The sequence below is a fragment of the Microtus oregoni genome, unplaced genomic scaffold (genome assembly GCF_018167655.1).
Source record: "Microtus oregoni isolate MIOR12 unplaced genomic scaffold, Mior012 000003F_ref0000135, whole genome shotgun sequence".
Lineage (NCBI taxonomy): Eukaryota > Metazoa > Chordata > Mammalia > Rodentia > Cricetidae > Microtus > Microtus oregoni.
In genome coordinates this window covers 1,050,486-1,069,194 of record NW_024543062.1, presented here as the reverse complement: position 1 = coordinate 1,069,194, position 18,709 = coordinate 1,050,486, and the positions used below count along the sequence as shown (strand labels likewise).

Sequence of the window (18,709 nt, the reverse complement as noted above, 5' to 3'; positions counted from 1 at the left end):
TTCCGGCGGTGACAACCTCCCTACGAGAACATGCCTCTCGCAAAGGATCTCCTTCATCCCTCTCCAGAGGAGGAAAAGAGGAAACACAAGAAGAAGCGCCTGGTGCAGAGCCCCAATTCCTACTTTATGAATGTGAAGTGCCCAGGAGGCTATAGAATCACCACGGTGTTTAGCCATGCACAGACAGTAGTCCTGTGTGTCGGCTGCTCCCCTGTCCTCTGTCAGCCTACAGGCAGGAAAGCAAGACTGACAGAAGGGTGCTCCTTCAGGAGGAAGCAGCACCGAAAAGCACCATCGAGATGAGTGGGAACCATCCCAATAAACACATTTTGGATGAAAAAAAAAAATAAGTGAGGGCTTACAGGCAGGAGAGATGAGTCAGTGGGTAGCGTAATGGCTGCTCAATCATGAGGACCTGAGTTCAAATCCCCAGTGCCCATGTAAAATACCCAGCGATACTTGTAACCCCAGCTGGGGTTTGAGGAAGGATCCCGGGGGTTAGCTAGCCAGCCAGTCTGGCCAAAGTGGGGAATCTTGATATTCAGCAAAAGCCCCTCAAAACTAAGGTAGAGAACAGCAGAAAGATATCCAACTCTAACTTCCAGCCTCCACATGCTCCCCCCAGGACCAGCATGGAGACGTAAACATATACACACATGCATGGAACCTCCGCACACAAACAGACAAAAGGTGGTGTGGAACAAGGGTAGAAAGTCAGCATCAAATGAAAACTAAAGAAAAAAGAACCTCTCATTTTTATCTTGCATCAGACACAATGGAGAGAATATTTGCAATGGTGCGCTAATTCTTAGAAGAAAGGGCCAGACACCCAGCAAGCTGCTGTCATTGTCGGGTTATCTCTGACAAACAGGGAGCACGGGATCCTGACAGGCTCCTGAGACCTCAGGGAATAGGCCCTTACTGAAAAGCTATTCAAGGAACTCTCTGGGCTCCCCAGGCCCCTTCTCAACCCTTTGATATTCAAATGCAGCTTTTGAGGCCCCTATCTCATCATCTCCCTTGTCTGAGACTTGCAATTTCCCTTTGTGGTTGGATTTGCATTGTGTTTGTGGCCCTTTGTCTCCCTCTGTGAGGTGGAGATTGACTGGCAAGACCAGCCCTACCTTAGCTGGAGAGAGGGGGCCTTTGATGACTGATTAACGTTTCTCCCTTACTATGCTAGGGCTGGAACCCCAGGCCTTGCAGGTGCTTACCCCAGCCCCTCACTGGGGGATTCTAGGCAGGGTCTCTACCACTGAGCCACACCCCAGACCCTCACTGGGGATTCTAGGCAGGGGCTCTACCACTGAGCATACCTGCAGCAGCCATTTTTTTTTTTCATAGAGCTTTAGTCCTGGCCCAGGCTATTCTTGAGTTTGTAATAATCTCCCTACCTGTGCCTTCCAAGTCCCCAGAATCCAAACATGCTTCCACATTTTTTCTTTTCTTTTCTTCATTCCTTTCTTCCTTTCTTTTCTTTTTTTTTTTTAATGGCAGTTGCATGTGCTTCAAGGTTTTGTATGTATGTGGGTTTAGTACCCAGACAGCTAGAACAACCACTGTCTTGGCAAGTTAGTTTTTGTTGTTGTTGTTGTTGTTGTTGTTATTTGGGTTTTTTTTAAAAGTGCATTTGTGTTTTGCCTGCATTGCATGTATGTCTGTGTGAAGGTGCCAGATCCCCTGGAACTGGAGTTTTAGACAGTTGTGAGCTACCTTGTGGGTGCTAGGAATTGAACCTAGGTCCCCTGGAGGAACAGCCAGTGCTCTTAACTTCTGAGCCATCTCTCCAGACCCCACATTTTCTTATTAGGCTGATATTTATCGACTGCACAGGGTTCTTGGGCTGGATAAAGGTCCACATTGACTATAGACTACTAGAAGGTTTTCTGCTAGAGCTGTGGTTCTCAACCTTCCTAAGACTGCAACCCTTTAGGACAGCTCCTCATGTCATGGTAACCCCCCCCCCCAACCATGAAGTTATTTTCACTGCTACTTTGTAAGTGTAAATTTGCTGTTATGAGTTGTTATGTAAATATCTGTGTTTTCCGATAGTCTTAGGCTGCCCCGTGAATGACTTGATTGACCCACAATGGAGTCATGACCCACAGGTTGAGAACCCCTGGTCTAGAGGGTGACATTGGGGTCCACCTGTGTGACTAGGGATAGAGGGCCTGAATAATCAGAGGAGACTCAGACAGAAGCAAACCTAGGATGAAAAGTAGACAGATCCTGGGATACATGTCTAGTCCTGTCCCCTCCAGAAGCACTTAGTGGGCAGGCTTTTGTTGGCACACATCCTCAGCCAAGGAGACACAGAGAGGTCAGTTTAGTACACAAGAGAACCTGGAGAGTGCAGAAAAATCTCCAGCACCTGATCTATGGCAAGGGCTCCTCATTGGTCCCAAAGCAGGCTTGTCCATGACAGGGGTCATACCAGCCTTGTCCTTCCAGAGACCAGCGCAAAGTCACCACAGCTTCCTGGCTTTGCATGCTGGGTGGCCAGCGGCAACCTCATCTCTACCAACAGTCACTCGGTGTCTCAAGCTAAGAGCACTGTGACTTCACTGTGACCACCTGGCCTGCTCATGGCAAACCACTAACACCTAGGTTCTCAGAAAATGCTATCTGACCCCCTTTCACAAAGACTTGGAAGCCCAGGAAGGGTTTTGGGCGGGAGCTCACAGAGTGCTGTGGTTGGCCTGAGAGGACCCACAGAAGGGAGGACAGGCTCCTTACACTGAAGGGTGACTGGTGCCCAAAAGAACCATTCTAACTACTTCCTCCTATCTGCTGCCCTGCAGTTCCCGGAGAGCCTCCAGGATCTGTCTCAGCCACACCTCACACCACATCCTCGGTTCTGATCCAGTGGCAGGTAAGAACCATGGGGACCTCACTTATTTCTGAAGCACGCCTTTGTTCCATGGTTCGGACAACCAGGACAACTATACAGAGCTTGCGTGCAAGCCACACCCATGCCAAATGTGTGACTGTACCTGAGGAAGCAGCCAGGCTGAGTTAGACAGAGCCCCTGGCCCAAGGCTGGAACTCATCCAGACCCTGCACAGAGGAAACTGTGCTCAGGTCTCCAGGGCTGCAGCCTCCCCTCAGACCAATGGGCTCACAGAGCACATGAATGAGCAAAGGGGCGGAGCTTCTGGCCAGTGAGGGAGCCTCCAGATGCCAGAACCAAGACTGTCCTGCTAGAGTGCCTGGTCCTAAGGCCTTGAAGGAGGGCAGATAATGGGCTGTGTGCAGAGCCACTGGAAGGCCTGGTTAGCCCAAGTTCGACCACTGTGAGCTGGGGATGTAGACGGTGGACCAGGCGGCCTGAGACTCTTTCTTGGGGTTGATGGTGTTGTCAAGGGGAATGGCAGGTGCCAGCGTAAATGCAGAGATAAAAACACCTCAGTGACACTGGGTTGGTCAGACTGACTTTCAGTGTGTGGCAAAATAACCTAGGGGGAAGGCGGGGAAACAACACAAGAGAGGGAGGACTTATTGAAATATCTCAGTTTCAGTGAATTGCAGGTCATGGTGAAACTCATCCTAAAAATAAATTTACGTGATGGGGGAGTGGGTACCTCCTGGGTGGCAGGCGCTTACCTCTGAAAGTGGAAGGCCAGGGCCAGGACTTGCCTCTCAGGGGCACCCGCAGGTGCCTGGGCAATGAATGAGCAAGGCCCGCTGGGCCGGATGGCATGAGAGCTGTGTGGCCCCCACCTTGGCTCAAGCATCATAAACAATCCAGAGCCAACGCTTAGGGGTGCGGGAGCCTGGGGCCCACACTAAGAAGAAAAAGACAGACAGGACCAGGTAGCCGGAGGAGCCACCTTGCACTCAAAGTGCCTGAACCACTGAGTCGTGGCTGGTGACTCCTGGGGAGTCCTGATCTCTCAGTGCACCGTGTTGTCTCTTGGTACCTAAGTGTTGGCTTGTATTTTGCCTTAGTTCCTTTCCTCCTTGCTGAGACAAAAATATCTGGCAAGAAGCAAGTTAAGGGGGCGGGAGAGTGTATTTAGGCTCACAGTTTGAGAGTCCCCACCCTCATGGTGGGGGAGGCGTGGCAGCAGGAACCTCATGGTCACATGACATCCACAGTGAGGAAGAAGAGAGGGATGGATGCTGGGGCTCAGCTTGCTGCTGTGTCCTTGTTGTCCAGTCTGGGACCCCAGCCCATGGGATGATACCCTTAGGGACCATCTTCCTACCTCACTTAACCTAATCTAGAAATTTCCTCATAGACACGTCTAGAGGTCTGTTTCCTACATGATTTTAGATCCTGTCAAGTCGACAGCCAGGGGCTTTCTGATGTTGCCACCAAAGCACAAGAGTAGGTTCGGCCTAATGGAAGTTGACACTGTCACCTACGGGAGGGACAGAGAAGAGCCCTTTAGCAGCAAAGGTCTCTGCTGAGAGTATAACATCGTCCTTCAGTGTCAGAGTCGCCAGCCAGCGACAGGTGCCTTTCAGGGTGACAAAAAGATATTTCTGAATGTTTTCTGATGACACTGGCAGTTCACTGCTGTGCCCTCAGCTTTCTCTGGCTTCACCAGAGTGTAGGGGACAGGACAGAACAAGAAGGGGTCAGTCCGGGATCCCATCTGCCCTATGGGTCAAGGAGCCATCCACAACAAATAACAAAGGACCTTGACCTTGGCATGCCAGAGGCCACTGTGACCCCAGAGGTCCAGCTCTTTCCTCCAACAAGCAGGTGTCATGGATGTTTGATCTCTGACCTCACACATCCTTATTCCCTAGGGGCCCTGCTTCAGCCCTGACTTCCTTTCAAGGCTGTACTGGGAGACCAGAAACATTCCAAGCAGAAATTCAAAGTCCTGGATGCTGTGTCTCTCGCCCTGCACAAACACACAGGGGAAGGGGAGGGAGGACGGGTCTTTTTGTTGGATGGGAGCGTAGCTCCACACAGACATAGCTCCACACATCCCCGGCAGCAGCCCTTAATTAAGATCCCTTAATCTTTTAGGGACCTTGACTCACATAAAGCCAGGTCCTTGTTTTCAATTCAGAAAAGAATTTCAGGACGAGCCAGTGTGAAGCAGAGTTAGAATCTATTAAAAGTAGAAAGAAAAGGGCCAGGCCGAGAGGAAGATGTGTCTGAGTGAGCACAGTTCCCCAGATGAGAGCCCCACCTCAGCGTCTTTACTGTGACTCCATTTCGGAAGCTTCCGGAATTTCATTACTTAGCGAATTTCTAAGGGACCCTCCCCTTCCCTACCTCTGTCAGCCTCTTTGATAATGGAGACCATGAAGGGGCTTGGTTGAGTTGTATAGACTGGTAGAGTGAAAACTGAGGGGGCTCCGGAGATGCCTTGGTTGAGTTGTATAAGCTGGTAGAGTGAAAACAGACACTGAAGATGTGCAAGAGGCTTAGGGCCTGGTGTTTGTTTGTTTTGTTTTTACTGGCAGTGGGGCTTCTGGAGAGATTCCCGGAAAACTGAAGGTTCTACCTGAGAGGGGAGAAGGGCCTTTGGTAGATATGTCTGAATGGATTCTCAGCTAGTGAAAGGGTTCAACCAGACTCTGGGGTGAGGGACTTCTTTCTCTCCTCACGCCCATAATTTTCCCTGCCTTTCTGCACTGCACTGACTCCACTCCTACTGTGCCAGATTCTACTAGAAAATTAGTGTCTTATTTGTAGACGTGGCAGCTGGCCTGCCAATAATGAGGTGCACATCTTATCCATACAGGCAGCGCGTGCTCCGGTCGGGGTGCATCCCATCCCCTCTGAATAAAGTCGCTGTGGCCTGGAGATGCTGCCAGTCCCAGTTCATAACAGCACAGGTGTCAAGTCTCTTCCATGGCTGCCGGACAGCCTGTGAAGTGGCATGGAGCTGCACCAAAGGAACTTGGCATATGTGCCCATCAGCTGTGCCCTCCAGTGCACAACAGAACAAACGGATTTCAAAAAGCCCAGAGCGAGAGGTGGCCAGTCCAGTGTATTGTAGAAATAAACGCCTGTCAACCAGCGGGCGATTGAAACACAATTAAAATTACGCGTAATTTAGGAAATCAGAGACTGGAACGAAGAAAGAAGAGCTGCGTTTGAATATAGGTTCTCGTTCCCTAGGAAGCAGCTCACCTATAACTTTTGTGTTTTTAGCAATGTGCTGAAAAATAATGTTTTTTAAAGGCTTGGGCCCTCATCAAGGCCTTTCTGGGCCTCTTAGGGGACAATCAGACTTCACCTCTAGTAGCGTCCACTGCCCATGTCCTAGGATTTTGATTTGTGTCCCAGGGTGGGAGGCTTCCGAACCGATGACGACGTTGACTGTCCCCATGATCCATTCAGTACACTTATCCCACACATGTCCCCTCAAGTGCCCTGACACCTCAAGGAGGTTGTTCTCGTTATTTTGCTCCTTGCTGTGACAAAACACCTCCTGGCTCACAGTTTCAGGGTGTGGTGGATCACGGTGGAAACAGCATGATCGCAGGGTCTTGACCACCCGGTCATATTGCATGCACTGTCAGAAAACAGAGAGAGGAATGCTGAGGCTCACCGTGTATTCAGTCAAGGACCCCAGCCCATGGAATAGTTTCACCCACATCTTTGGTGGCTCTTTTCACCTCAGCACAGTCAAGAAACGTCCTCACACATGCCCAAGATACTTACCGACAAATGAAAGACCTGCTCACCTCTTTCATAAGCTAAGGGACTCTTTCTTCTGTGGGTGTAATGGCGGCCTAGACAAAGGCCATGCGACCTCAGCCAGGGGGCAGCTGGGAACCCAGGGTTTGTTTTCCTCTCTCAAAGGGGCCATATGCAGACTGATAGACGTATATGGGAAAGCAGCAGAGAGAGGCTTTTAGCTCTGCCCGAGGGACAAATGCACATACTTGGCAGGGTGGCGAGGTCTCCCCAGAGGAAGAGGCAGAGAGAAGGTCCAGCCTAGGCAAAGACTCTAAAGTTGCTGGCTGTCATAGTGTGAATATGTTATGTTCCCCCCAAAGTCTAACGGGTGGTATGCTTAGTTCTAGACATGAGTAACCAGTTACGGGGCTTCCAGGAGAATAGCTGGATAAGGGACCTAACTAATCTATTGATGGACCCGGAACTGGAAGAGCCTGTTGGGATGTTGTGGAGCCATGGAGGGAGGAGTCTAAGAAGCAGTTAACTGGGGACATGCCATGTCAGTGTGTGTGTGTGTGTGTGTGTGTGTGTGTGTGTGTGTGTGTTTGCACGCGCGCATGTGTGGATGCACTTGGAGAGGCCAGAGGTGGACATTGGGTACCCTCTTCTATTGCTCTCCATGTGATTTATTTATTTAGAGACAGTCTATCACTGAACTTGGAGCTTACAGCTATTGTAGCTACAGTGGCCAGCCAGCAAGCCCCGATGCTTCTCCTGATTCCATCTGCCCTGCTGAAGTACCAGGGCTGCAGGTGCACACAGCCACAGCTGGATTTTACATCAGTGCTGAGGATCTGAACTCAGGTCCCCATGCTCATACAGCAAGCATTCTTGCCTCCAGAGCATCTCCCCCTCCTGGGGCAGGCACTTGAAGGGTGGTCTGCCTCTTTCGAAGGGTCTCCTCTGCCACTGGCCTCACCACAGGCCCAGAAACACAGGAGCCAAGTGACCCAAGGGCCAAAGCCTCTGAACCCATACACTGAAGCACCCCTTTCTTCCTTCCGAGTTGCTCTCATGGGTGTCTATCACAGCAGCAGAATGTCTGATGCACACATCCTGCGTTTAATGCTGTGTTTGTAATGAAGGTGACCTAGGACCCTGTGTGTCCCTAAGTCACTGGAACTTAGTCCCAGAGGGAGCCCTTGCACCACTCTCTAAGATGTGGGAGGTCACAGGAGACCTCAGCTGTCCCTCTGGATTGAGATTTGAATCCTAGTTTTTATCCTCATGGTCTCATGAGACCTCAGGCGAGTCCTTTGCTTTCCTGAATCCTAGGTCTCTGTGGTAGCATGGGGTGAGCTTGGTTCTGTAGCCTACCTACCTCTCACGTGAGCAGAGAGGGAGCCCGGGTAGAAGCCAGCAGCTATGTGACCCAGCCCAGTCCTGTCAGGCAGCTGGGAGGTAGAATGCTTTCTTAGTAACTTTTCTCACTGTTATCTGACCAAAGCTACCCGTGTTGGGCTCACAGTGCCTCAGGGTGGGGAAGCCTGAGCATCAGGAGCCTGAAGTAGCCTGACCCGTTTCTCCCACAGTTGGGGGGCAGAGAATGATGAATGCCTCTTGCCCCGCTTATATAACCCAGGCTCCCAGTCAGGGGGTGATGCCCTCCACTGTTGCCAGGTCTTCTCACCTCAGTTGACCTAATCAGGATAGTCCCCACAGACACACCTAGAAGTCCATGTCCCAGGTGAGTCTCTAACTCCTCAAGCTGACAGTTGAGATCACCACAGAGGCTAATGGTAGAGTCCTATTCCTCCCAACACAGGTCTCTCCCTCCACTCAGTTCTGTCAGCCCCACAAAGCACTGTCCTTCTGGGTCTTTCCCAGTGCACCATTCTCCTCCTGGGCAATGGGTGATGACTCTCTGGTGCACCACAACTGTGTGTCACCTGCATTTGAACAGGGACTTTTGGAAAGCCATCCTAGACTCTGAGTCTGCCCAAGTTAGGAAGAGCTTCCAGGTCCCTCTGAGCTTCTGCCCACACAGATGGCCAGTCCTGGGTGGAATGATGTGTAGAAGGAGTCCCCCTGGTCTCTAGCATGCTCAACTCACTTGTATAATCATCGACTGAGCATCTGCAGCACCCAGGGTCTGTCGTGGGTGCTGTAGGGCTATGGAACGGAGCACAGGGCAGGCGGAGCCTTGTGATCAGGGACATGTGCTGGACCGAGAACTTCAGGCTTAGGACTGGGAGGTGTAAATAGACATTTCCTGTCCTGACTGCCCTAGGCCTAAATAACTGACTCAGGCTAAATATAAATCATAAGTGCTTGACAGATAGCTCAGGCTTATTGGTAACTTGCCCTTACATTTTAAGTTAACCTATATTCCTTATTTATGCTCTGCCACGTGGTGGTACCTTTATTAACATGGCACATTCATCTCCCGCTCCTCTGCGTCTGCCTGGTGACTCCCAGACTACACCCTTCTTCAGCCCATCATTCTGTTTGGCTTTTCTGCCTAACTGTATCCTGTCCAGCCATTGACCAGTCAGCTTGGTTATTAAGCCAATCACAGCAACATAACTTTCACACAGTGTAAAGGAATATTCCACAAAGGAAGGACCAAGCCTGGTGCCAGACTTCTGCCAATGGGGCTTCAAGGCATAGCCTGGGAGTTGAAGCATATAAGGAGGCTACAGTGTCAGGATTTAAATCCAGAACCTGAAATCGTTTTTGGATCTGGGGGAACAACTTGGGAAGACTTCCAAGGCTGTTCCCTTGACCTCTACCATGATGCCAAACTGCAGGAATACAGAGCAAACTAAACCAGTGCAGTGCTCCACAAAAGCTGTCTCTGAGTCCCTGCAGAACCACCAAGCCCTGGATGAGTGTGAAGCTCCCACCCTGCAAGAGCTGCCCATGGGCAGGCCTGGACTGGACTTTGGAGAATCTGCCTTCTCTGCTTATGTCAGCCACTTTCCTGAACTATAACAAAACATCTGAGAAAATTAATGTAGAAAGGAAAAGGTTGTCCATTCCGCTCACAGTGTGGCAGGTTGGAGCCTCTGTTGAGAAGTGCATACTGGAACACCTCATAGCCAGGAAGCAAAGAGAAACGGACGAGCCTGGGGTCCAATGTTCCCATGCCCTGACGTCCTCCCTCTAAGCCCTGCTTCCTAACAGTTTCAGCTGGGGACTGTCCAAGGCAGCATTAACAGCCTGGAGTCATGTGAAAAGAGTCTTAATTGAGTAATGTCTTTATCAGGTCGGTCTGTGGACATGTCTGTGAAGACTATCTTGATGGTTCATTGATGTAAGAGGGTCCAGTCTGCTTGGGCCGGCAGCTTGTATAAGAAAGACTAACACAAGCCAGAGAGTGAGGCAGCAAACAACGTTCCTCCACTGTTTCTGCTCCAAGCCCCTGCTTAAGGTCCCGTCCTGACTTCCCTCAGAGATGGACTGTGACCGGATGTATAAAGTCCTCTCTTCCCCTGGATTGCTTGAGGCCAGAGTGTTGTGTCACACCAACAGGAAGGAAACTGGGAAGGGGTGGAGGCCTGCAGCACACAGCTCTCCCTCGGGGCCACCCATCCAGACCACAGCACATACCTGCTGGGACAGCACACAACTCGACTCTGAGATACTCTGGGACTTCCAAGGCAAATATGGCTCCAGCTTAATGCTGGCCGGTAGAGGGGCTTGGCCTCTTCCCTTTCCTTCCTCTGACTCCACTAGAAACGGCTCAACCTTTAACACTTCCTCCCCCTACCCTCAGCCTGCACACTCAAGGACTGGGGTTGTGTGTCTGTCAACAGCAGTACAACTGCACTGTGTCCCTAGCGTTTCTATCTGCCCATGCATCCTATTCGGTTGATATTTTGAGTGAACAGGATCCAATCCTCCCCGTGTTCCCTGCAGTAATGGTCCCCAGCCTGTGTGTCTTCAGCAGAGCTGGCCAGGTCTTAGCCATCCTCGCTCTAGTGTGATCCCAGACTGACGGGCAGGCTTTGAAGGTGACCCTGGAGGAGGGATTGCAGGGCTGGCACCTGCAGAGTCCAGAAGCGAGCTTTTGATGTGCCCACTCACCCTCCCTTCTTGCTAATTAGAGCCAGCCCGGATCCCAGAAACAGGAGCCCGTGCCATCTCATTTGCCTAGCCCAAGTTGTGCCATCCCTACCTCCCGCCAGTGTGAGTAAAGACTGTGACGGAACCTTCTGCATGGCCACGTGGTGTTATCGGGGCCGCAAGAGCTCCTGGTTAACACTCAGAGCCACAGGACAGGGACTCTCATCTCCCTAGTTCTTTGTCAGGGGCCTCAGAAAGGAGGAGCAAAGCTGCCCCCGGGTCTTAGAAATACATGCTGTCTCTTGCTTGGCAAAAGGCTTCTTATCCATGCGCTGCCACAGGACTGATGCCCGTGGTTCAGGGAACTTCGAGGAGGCTCTTTCCTAGCAAGTTACCTGACTTAGACTGTGAATCATTTTGGAAGTCAACAATATGGAAAACATCACAAAACCTAGATGAGTTCTGGCCCAGGACCCTTGGGCTGCCCTTCTCAACCAGGCTGCCCCCTCTAGGCTGAAGAGCACCATGGCTACCATGGGTTGTGTCATGGCGGACTCTTCCTTCCTTCAGGGGCAGCATACAAGCCACTTTTGTCGGTTCCCCATGCTCCAGGCACTAAGGCTTCCTCAGGAACTCCACAGTTCTTTCTTACCTACCTCCTTGACTCTTTGTTGTTCCTGGAGCAGATCTCATAGCCCCAAGGAGATGCAGGCTACTACTAATCCTCAAGGTGCAGAGTTCAGGGTACCCTCCACTTGGCTGGCAGAACAGCCAAGGACGGCATTATTCTTGCTTCACGGCAGGGACAGAGCCGTCTCCTTTCCTGGAGATGCGAGCTGTGCAGAGAAAGGCCTCTTACTCTCAGAAAGCGCTGGCTTCCTGCCTTAACAGGGTAGTAGAAGACAGACAATGGCTCAGTAAAATGCTTGCCTACGGGAGAAGCCAGGCCTGGTGCCGTGAGCTTAAAACCCCGGCACTGGAGAGGCAGAAACAGGCAGATCCTTGGGGTTCACTGACAAGCATAACTTACTTGGGAAGCTCCAGGCCAGTAAGAGACCCTATCTCAAAAACAACAGGATAGACACCTGAAGAACAGCCAGCATTGTCTTCTGTCCTCCACATGTATATACACACACAAACAGCACCTACGTGCACCCAAACAGCCCATATGCATGTACATGTGCACGCGCGCGTGCACACACATACACACAACACACTATGGTAACAGTAAATTTGGAGAGTGATACCATTAATTTTGACAATAGTACTTCGAAATTCAAATCTGGGTGGGTAACCTATATGTTGTTGCCTGAACCTGACCACCCTAAGAGCAGATAAGAAAAAAACAAAATAGACTCACCTGACCCCCAGTCCCTGGACTAGGGCTCATTTTTCTGATCCAGTTGTCTGAAGGCAGTTGAGCCATCGGGGACCCCCACATGCTGCCAGCAACATTCAGAAAGGGTCAGACGAGAAAGGAAGGAAAAGTCTCTTCTGAAGTAACTGCCCCGCTACACTGAGACCCAGTTTCCCACTAGCTGAGACCATAGCCGAAGGAGGGGCACTCCCCACTGTAGCCCATGGTGTGTGGCAGAAGTTCTGGGACAGAGTCACAGCTCTGGTTGGCACTGGGAGTCTGCGAACCACGTAGACAATAAGGCCATTGTGACCCAGCAAGCCTCCCGGGCATCTGGTTACACACCTCCACCTCTGTCCAGCAGCTATGCTGTGCACCATCGCTGCATTTGAGGCTCAGAGAGAAGGCAGTCGGAGCTGCTGACCAGTCCTCGAGGCAGGCCCGGGACCCCCACCTCCCCAGCTAGAAGGTTCACAAATACTGTTTCCAACAGTGTTTTCAGTGCTACACACACACACTACTCCGCACTTGTGTGTGGGGTTGTGTGGAGGGGTGTTACACACATGTACAGGTACATACACATACACACATGGAGGCCAGAGAACAGCCTCACGTGTTCCTTAGTAGATGTTTACACTAATATTGGAGACCAGGTCTCTCATTGGCCCAGAATTCACCAAGTAGGCTAGGCTAGCCCCCAGGAATCCTCCTGTGTCCTTCCCAGTGCAGGATCACAAGGATGCAGCTCCCTGCCCAGCTTTTCATGTGGGTTTCTGGGAGTTGAACTCGAGTCCTAGAGCTTGCAAGGCGGGCACTCTGCCAGCTATCTCGCCAGCTCTCCTTCTTTGTTTTTAACCATCAAGGACTAGAGGCTTAGAGCCTGCATGGTGGCTCAACAGATGAAGGTGCTTGCAGGCAAGCCTGATGACCTGAGTTCAAACCCTAGAGCCCACAATGTAGAAGAAAATCAACTCCTGGAAATTGTCCTTTGACCTCCACATCCATATCATGGCGCGCGCGCGCGTGCGCGCGTGTGTGTGTGTGTGTGTGTGTGTGTATACATGCCTGCACATGTGTGCATGTGCACACACACAATCATAAAAATAAAATATGTGTAAAAAAATAAAAGAACCAGGGCTTGAACTAGAGACTTTTACACCAAGGTCTTGGCTACTAAGCCTTCTGTACATACTGACTCTGGTAATATCCCCAAATGGCTGAGTGTACAATGTCTCTGCAGCCTCCTCGGGATGAGAGCCTGAATGGTCTTCTGCAAGGCTACAGGATCTACTACCGTGAGCTGGAATCCGAGACAGGCATGGGCCCTGAGACCAAAACACTCAAGAGTCCCTCTGCCTTGCGTGCTGAACTCACAGGTGAGCGGTGCTCCTCTCCTGGGGGAGGTTCACAGGTGAGCCTTCGATGTCTATCTGCTCCATGCAAGGCATGCTGGGAAGTACTATAGAGGAGTCAGGTGATGGCACAGGGAGGGAGCAGGCAGTGTAGTGTGAAGCCAGTGGGGACACAGATGGAGGTAGATGACCTGGAAGCTGTGGCCTGGGGCCTGAGGCGAAGGCCACACCCATATAATCTATGTGTGGGGTACCTCCTGACCTCTGCTGAGCCTGTACCCCACTAAAGCCAGTGACAGCTTAACTGAGAACCCTGCCTCTCTACCTCCCTCCCTAAATAGTGTCATAGAAAATTCCCTTTTTGCCACGTGCAGTGGCACATGCCTTTAATCCCAGCACTCAGAAGGCAGAGGCGGGCAGATCTCTATGATGAGGGACAGACAGGGTAGAACACCTGGGCAGCACTTCCTACCTAGTTCACCCCCATCCGGCCAGGAAGCTGCCTAATGTTGGTTCACCCAGCATGCAACAGGCTCCCGGCTCTACCCCATCCTTCCCACCAAGAGGCACCTGTGCCAGCTGCACACAAACTTGTCCCTGGTGCCTCGCAGGTTGATGGGGACCAGGTGTGTGTACACCTAGTCCCAGAACACTTAATGGGTGACCTTTTCCTCCCCTTCAGACCAGAGTCCCACAACTTGCAAGCATTGGTCAGCCAACAGACCTGCAACCCAGAAGGCCTGGATAAAAAAAAAAAAAAAAATTCTGTCTTTAGTGTTGTCCTCTGTACGGCTACCAATGCCCTTACATTTGTTTCCTTCTGCCAAAGGGCCAGCCCACCGCCACTTGTCTCAGGCTGGGGTGTCTTGTTTGATGTGTTAGGTAGGAGTGTGGTAATACCCGGGAGCTAACGGGAAGCCTACAGTCTCTGCAGGGCCGAGGAATGAGGCAGACAGCAGCACAGCACCCCATGCAGCTTGCTGTGTGACTCATGTTCACCCCACGCTGGGTTTACAGGAACAGTGTCCCTCTGCACTAACTGCCTTCCTTACCGCTTACAGCCCAAAGCAGCTTCAAGACCGTGAACAGCAGCTCCACATTGACGACATATGAATTAACACGTAAGTGCACAGCATCTCAGGCCCCTGTGACTGGTGCCGTGAGGCAGGGATGCTCACCCATCTCCAGAGTCCAGGCAAAACCAGCCTGGATTCGTGGCTCTAATTGTCGGAGTTCCTCCTTGATGGTTGTGTCTCAGCATGCCCACATATCAGGGAAACTTCTAGAGGCTGGTCCAGCATAGGCTGACCCTTGGTGTCTGACCTTGCAGATCTGAAGAAGTATCGGCGCTATGAAGTCATCATGACCGCCTATAACATCATCGGCGAGAGCCCGGCCAGTGTGCCCGTGGAGGTCTTCGTGGGGGAGGCTGGTAAGTTCCGAGCCTGTCCCTCCACCCACAGCCAGACAAGGGCCACCACCATCAATCAGATAGCTGCAGGAAACACAGAGACCTGGCTTCATAATGAGCACACTGGAGACTCCTGAAGAATGATTCCTTTTGGTTCCCAGTTTCCATCTGCTAAGTGGGGAGGGGCAGAGCAGCTTCTTCCTGGAGGAAGTGCAAGATCTGGCAGGCATCATAGGCTTCCTCCTCCCTCCCATGTGTCCCATCAGGTTGCCCAGCCTGCAGGATGGTGCAGGCTGCATCCTAGGCAACTGTCTGCCTTTGCACACAGTCCCAGAGGCAGCTCTCCTATGCTAGGAAATTCTCAGTCTCATCAAGTTGACACAGTACCCGTTACTCTCCTTGTTGCTATGACAAACCCCTGATGAAGAGAACTTACCAGAGTGTGTGTTTATTTCCTCATGATAGTGGCGTAAAAAACTGAAGGAAATACAGTTGATTTGGGTCACTGTTGGAGGGTGCAGGTCATCGTGGTGGGGGTGGAGCCCTGGTGGCACCCAATTGAGCCTGAATTTATCAGGCTTGGTGGCAAGCACCTTTACCCACTGAGCCATCTCACCTACTCGTTCCTCAATTACAGCTACCCTCTGAGCATCATGGGCCCTCAGCCTGCAGTACTCAGAGGCTGCTATGCAAACAGACCCAGCTGTGGTTCTGTGAATGAGCTTGTGGGGCTGAGTGATGGCCCTGCCATTTGTTGGCTGTGTGACCTTGTGGACGTTACTCAGCCAATCTGAGCTCTCACCTTTGAGCATTGTGATGTGGTATAGAAATCTGTGAGCCACAGTGAGGAAGCATAGGTTCATATCCCAGCAAGGCTCTCGGCCCTTCTGCCCATAGAATGAATTCGTAGTGTGTACCTAGCCTGGCACAATCCCTCTTCGTGTTTACTGAGCATGCACAAAGCTCCTACGTGAGTTACCGGAGGCATCTGCTCAGCTGAAGGACGGGGCTTAGAGAGTGGGTGTTCTCTCTGGGTCCCCTCTTGATCAAATGTGTACTGTTTACCTCTGTGAGCCTCGGGGAGAAGGTAGTTATAGCCTTTCCATAGAGGTCGGTGTCTGAGCGCCAGTGTTATAGATCGGGAAGAAAAATGAGTCTGTCATGATCCAGTCCACAGGAGGCAGAAGCCAGCTCCACCAGCAGGAAACAAGACTCGGATGGAAGAGTCCCATCCATGATACTTGCATGAGCTCAATTCCGTTCTAGGGAAACACCTACTTATGTATTTCAGATAGTGTCCTGTAACCCAGGCTGACCTGGAACTCACTATGTACCTGAGGATATATGACCTTGACCTCCAAATCCCAAGTACTGGCATCATAGGCATGCATGCGCCATCAAGTCTAGGCTGTGCAGTGCCGAGGATGGAACCAGCGACCCCTCTATGCTCAGTAATCACTCCATGCCATTAAGATTTATAGTGGAGTTTGACGCTTGATAGAAAGTGAGCCTGTTGGATGGAGATGGCTTGAAAGGCAGTCTCCTATCCCGACCCCCATCCACCAACCCATCAGCAGCTTCTCTCCCTGTTGTGAGTCTCGGTGGCTATTGAATTCTTACACGTGGACCAGTCTGTCTCGAGCTTTCCTTGCTTCTGCAGGCATCTCTGCCAGCTGCCTGGCTCCTTTGTATCTGTTTCTGTCCCTTCATCACACATGGCTCATATTTAACAACTCTGGTCATGTTCTTGGTTTGCAAAATTTTACAGCCATTTATAAGTCTGACAGACACTTTAGCAAGTGAAAGAGAGAGAGAGGGAGGGAGGGAGGGAGGGAGGGAGGAATGGGGGAGGAGGAGGAGAGGAGAGGAGAGGAGAGGAGAGGAGAGGGGCAAATTCTGGGATTCTGATGTAAAGTGAATTTATTAACAAACTGACTTGGGGATTCCATTGCTTTCCTCCTGTCCCTGTTTCCACTCAGGGATTGTCTGGAGTTTCTACACATCCTGTGGCGGCGTTGGCAGTGTTCTCCACACAGACTGCTTGTATAGTCACTGCCAGCGGGTTTTCCTGAAGCCAATACAGAGAGGCTGAGGCAACATGTCTCTGCCCTGTTCATAGCTGCTCACAGCCTGAGGCAGAAGCTCACATCCTAGCGGACATGCAGTCAATCTTAGTCCAGCAGGAAGAGCCACCCTGGAGCTGGGGCAGAACTCATGTAGAACATATGCTTAGACTATCTAAGGCTCTAGGGTCCAGCCCAACATCGTACAAAAGCAGGGGCTGGGGAGATGGCTCAGTGGATAGACAGCTTTCGGAGCAAGCATAGGAACTGCGTTCCATCCCCAGAACACATGCAAACAAGCAAGCAAAACCACTGTGGCATGTGCTCTAATCCCAGCACTGGGGAGACAGAGATGGGCAGATCCTTAAGGCTCAACGGCCACCCAGCCTAAGTCATGTGGCAACTTCCAGGCCAGAGGGAGACCCTGTCTCCAAAATCAAGGTGGACAGTGCCTGAGAATAACACTAAAGCTTGACCTCTGATCTATACACATCACACACACATACAGATACACGCACACACACACAGAGATACACACACAGAGATACACACACAATACACAGATACGCACGCATACAGATACATACACACAGAGATACATACACACATACACACACACATACAGATACACACCCAGAGAGATACACACACATATACTCAGATACACACACATACACAGATACACACACAAAGAGAGACACACACATACACAGAGACACACACATGCATAGATACACACACACATAAACACAGACATACACACACACACGCACACAGCAGTCTTTTAAGTTCTCTAGAAAAGAGCTAGGTCTTGCCCTCTTCCACTCAGCAGGGACCCAATACTAAGTGCCCACTAGCAGCTGAAGGACCAGAGCACCATGAATTTTCCCTGAAGAGCAGAGATGACAACACTTGGCACTCACAGTCCCTCAGGCTCAGTGGGGCTCTGTGACTTTTGAAGGGCACTGGAAGACAGGACAGTGCCTTGAAACTGTGACTACACTGTTACTTTGAAGCTATGGCCTTCAAAATTACATTTCAAATTTTGTTTTGTGTGTGGAGGGTGCACGTGGGCCTCCGTATGCTTGTGGATTCAGAGAACAACTTTTCAGAGCCGGTTCCCCCCTTCCACCATGTGGGTCCCAGGGGTCACACTCGGGTCATCAAGTTTGGCTGCAAGAGCCTTCATTTCCTGAACCATCTGACTCCTCAGTCCATCACTATTTTTATTTGTTTGTCTTTAATTTTGTGTATTTGTGTGTAGATTTGTACACACAAGTGCAATGCTTATGGAAGCCAGAAGAGGGCACCAGATCCCCGGGAGCTGCAGCTGTAGGCAATCAGAGACTACCTGGAGTGGATGGTGGGACAGAGGAACCTGGGCAACAGACACTCTTAACCACCACCCCAGCACCACATAAACTGGGAGTGACGCTATCCTCCTGTAATCCCAGCATCTGGGAGGCGGACATAAGCTGGGAGTGATGGCATCCTCCCGTAATCCCAGCATCTGGGAGGCGGACATAAGCTGGGAGTGACGGCATCCTCCCGTAATCCCAGCATCTGGGAGGCGGACATAAGCTGGGAGTGACGGCATCCTCCCGTAATCCCAGCATCTGGGAGGCGGACATAAGCTGGGAGTGACGGCATCCTCCCGTAATCCCAGCATCTGGGAGGCGGACATAAGCTGGGAGTGACGGCATCCTCCCGTAATCCCAGCATCTGGGAGGCGGACATAAGCTGGGAGTGACGGCATCCTCCCGTAATCCCAGCATCTGGGAGGCGGACATAAGCTGGGAGTGACGGCATCCTCCCGTAATCCCAGCATCTGGGAGGCGGACATAAGCTGGGAGTGATGGCATCCTC

The 18,709-nt window shown here is 51.3% G+C and overlaps 2 protein-coding genes across 2 annotated transcripts in view; both read left to right on the top strand.

The window, feature by feature from the left end:
• Positions 1 to 18,709, top strand: part of LOC121446547 (protein sidekick-1) — a 958,674-nt gene that overhangs the window by 881,587 nt on the left and 58,378 nt on the right. The window contains exons 32-35 of the mRNA XM_041649217.1: positions 2,802 to 2,872; positions 13,258 to 13,393; positions 14,431 to 14,490; positions 14,700 to 14,801. Of these exons, the coding sequence (XP_041505151.1) occupies positions 2,802 to 2,872; positions 13,258 to 13,393; positions 14,431 to 14,490; positions 14,700 to 14,801 (369 nt within the window). The remainder of the gene's footprint in view (positions 1 to 2,801; positions 2,873 to 13,257; positions 13,394 to 14,430; positions 14,491 to 14,699; positions 14,802 to 18,709) is intronic.
• On the top strand, positions 31 to 303 carry LOC121446494 (40S ribosomal protein S27-like). The gene has a single exon (XM_041649156.1). The coding sequence runs from the start codon at positions 31 to 33 to the stop codon at positions 301 to 303; it is 273 nt and encodes a 90-aa protein (XP_041505090.1).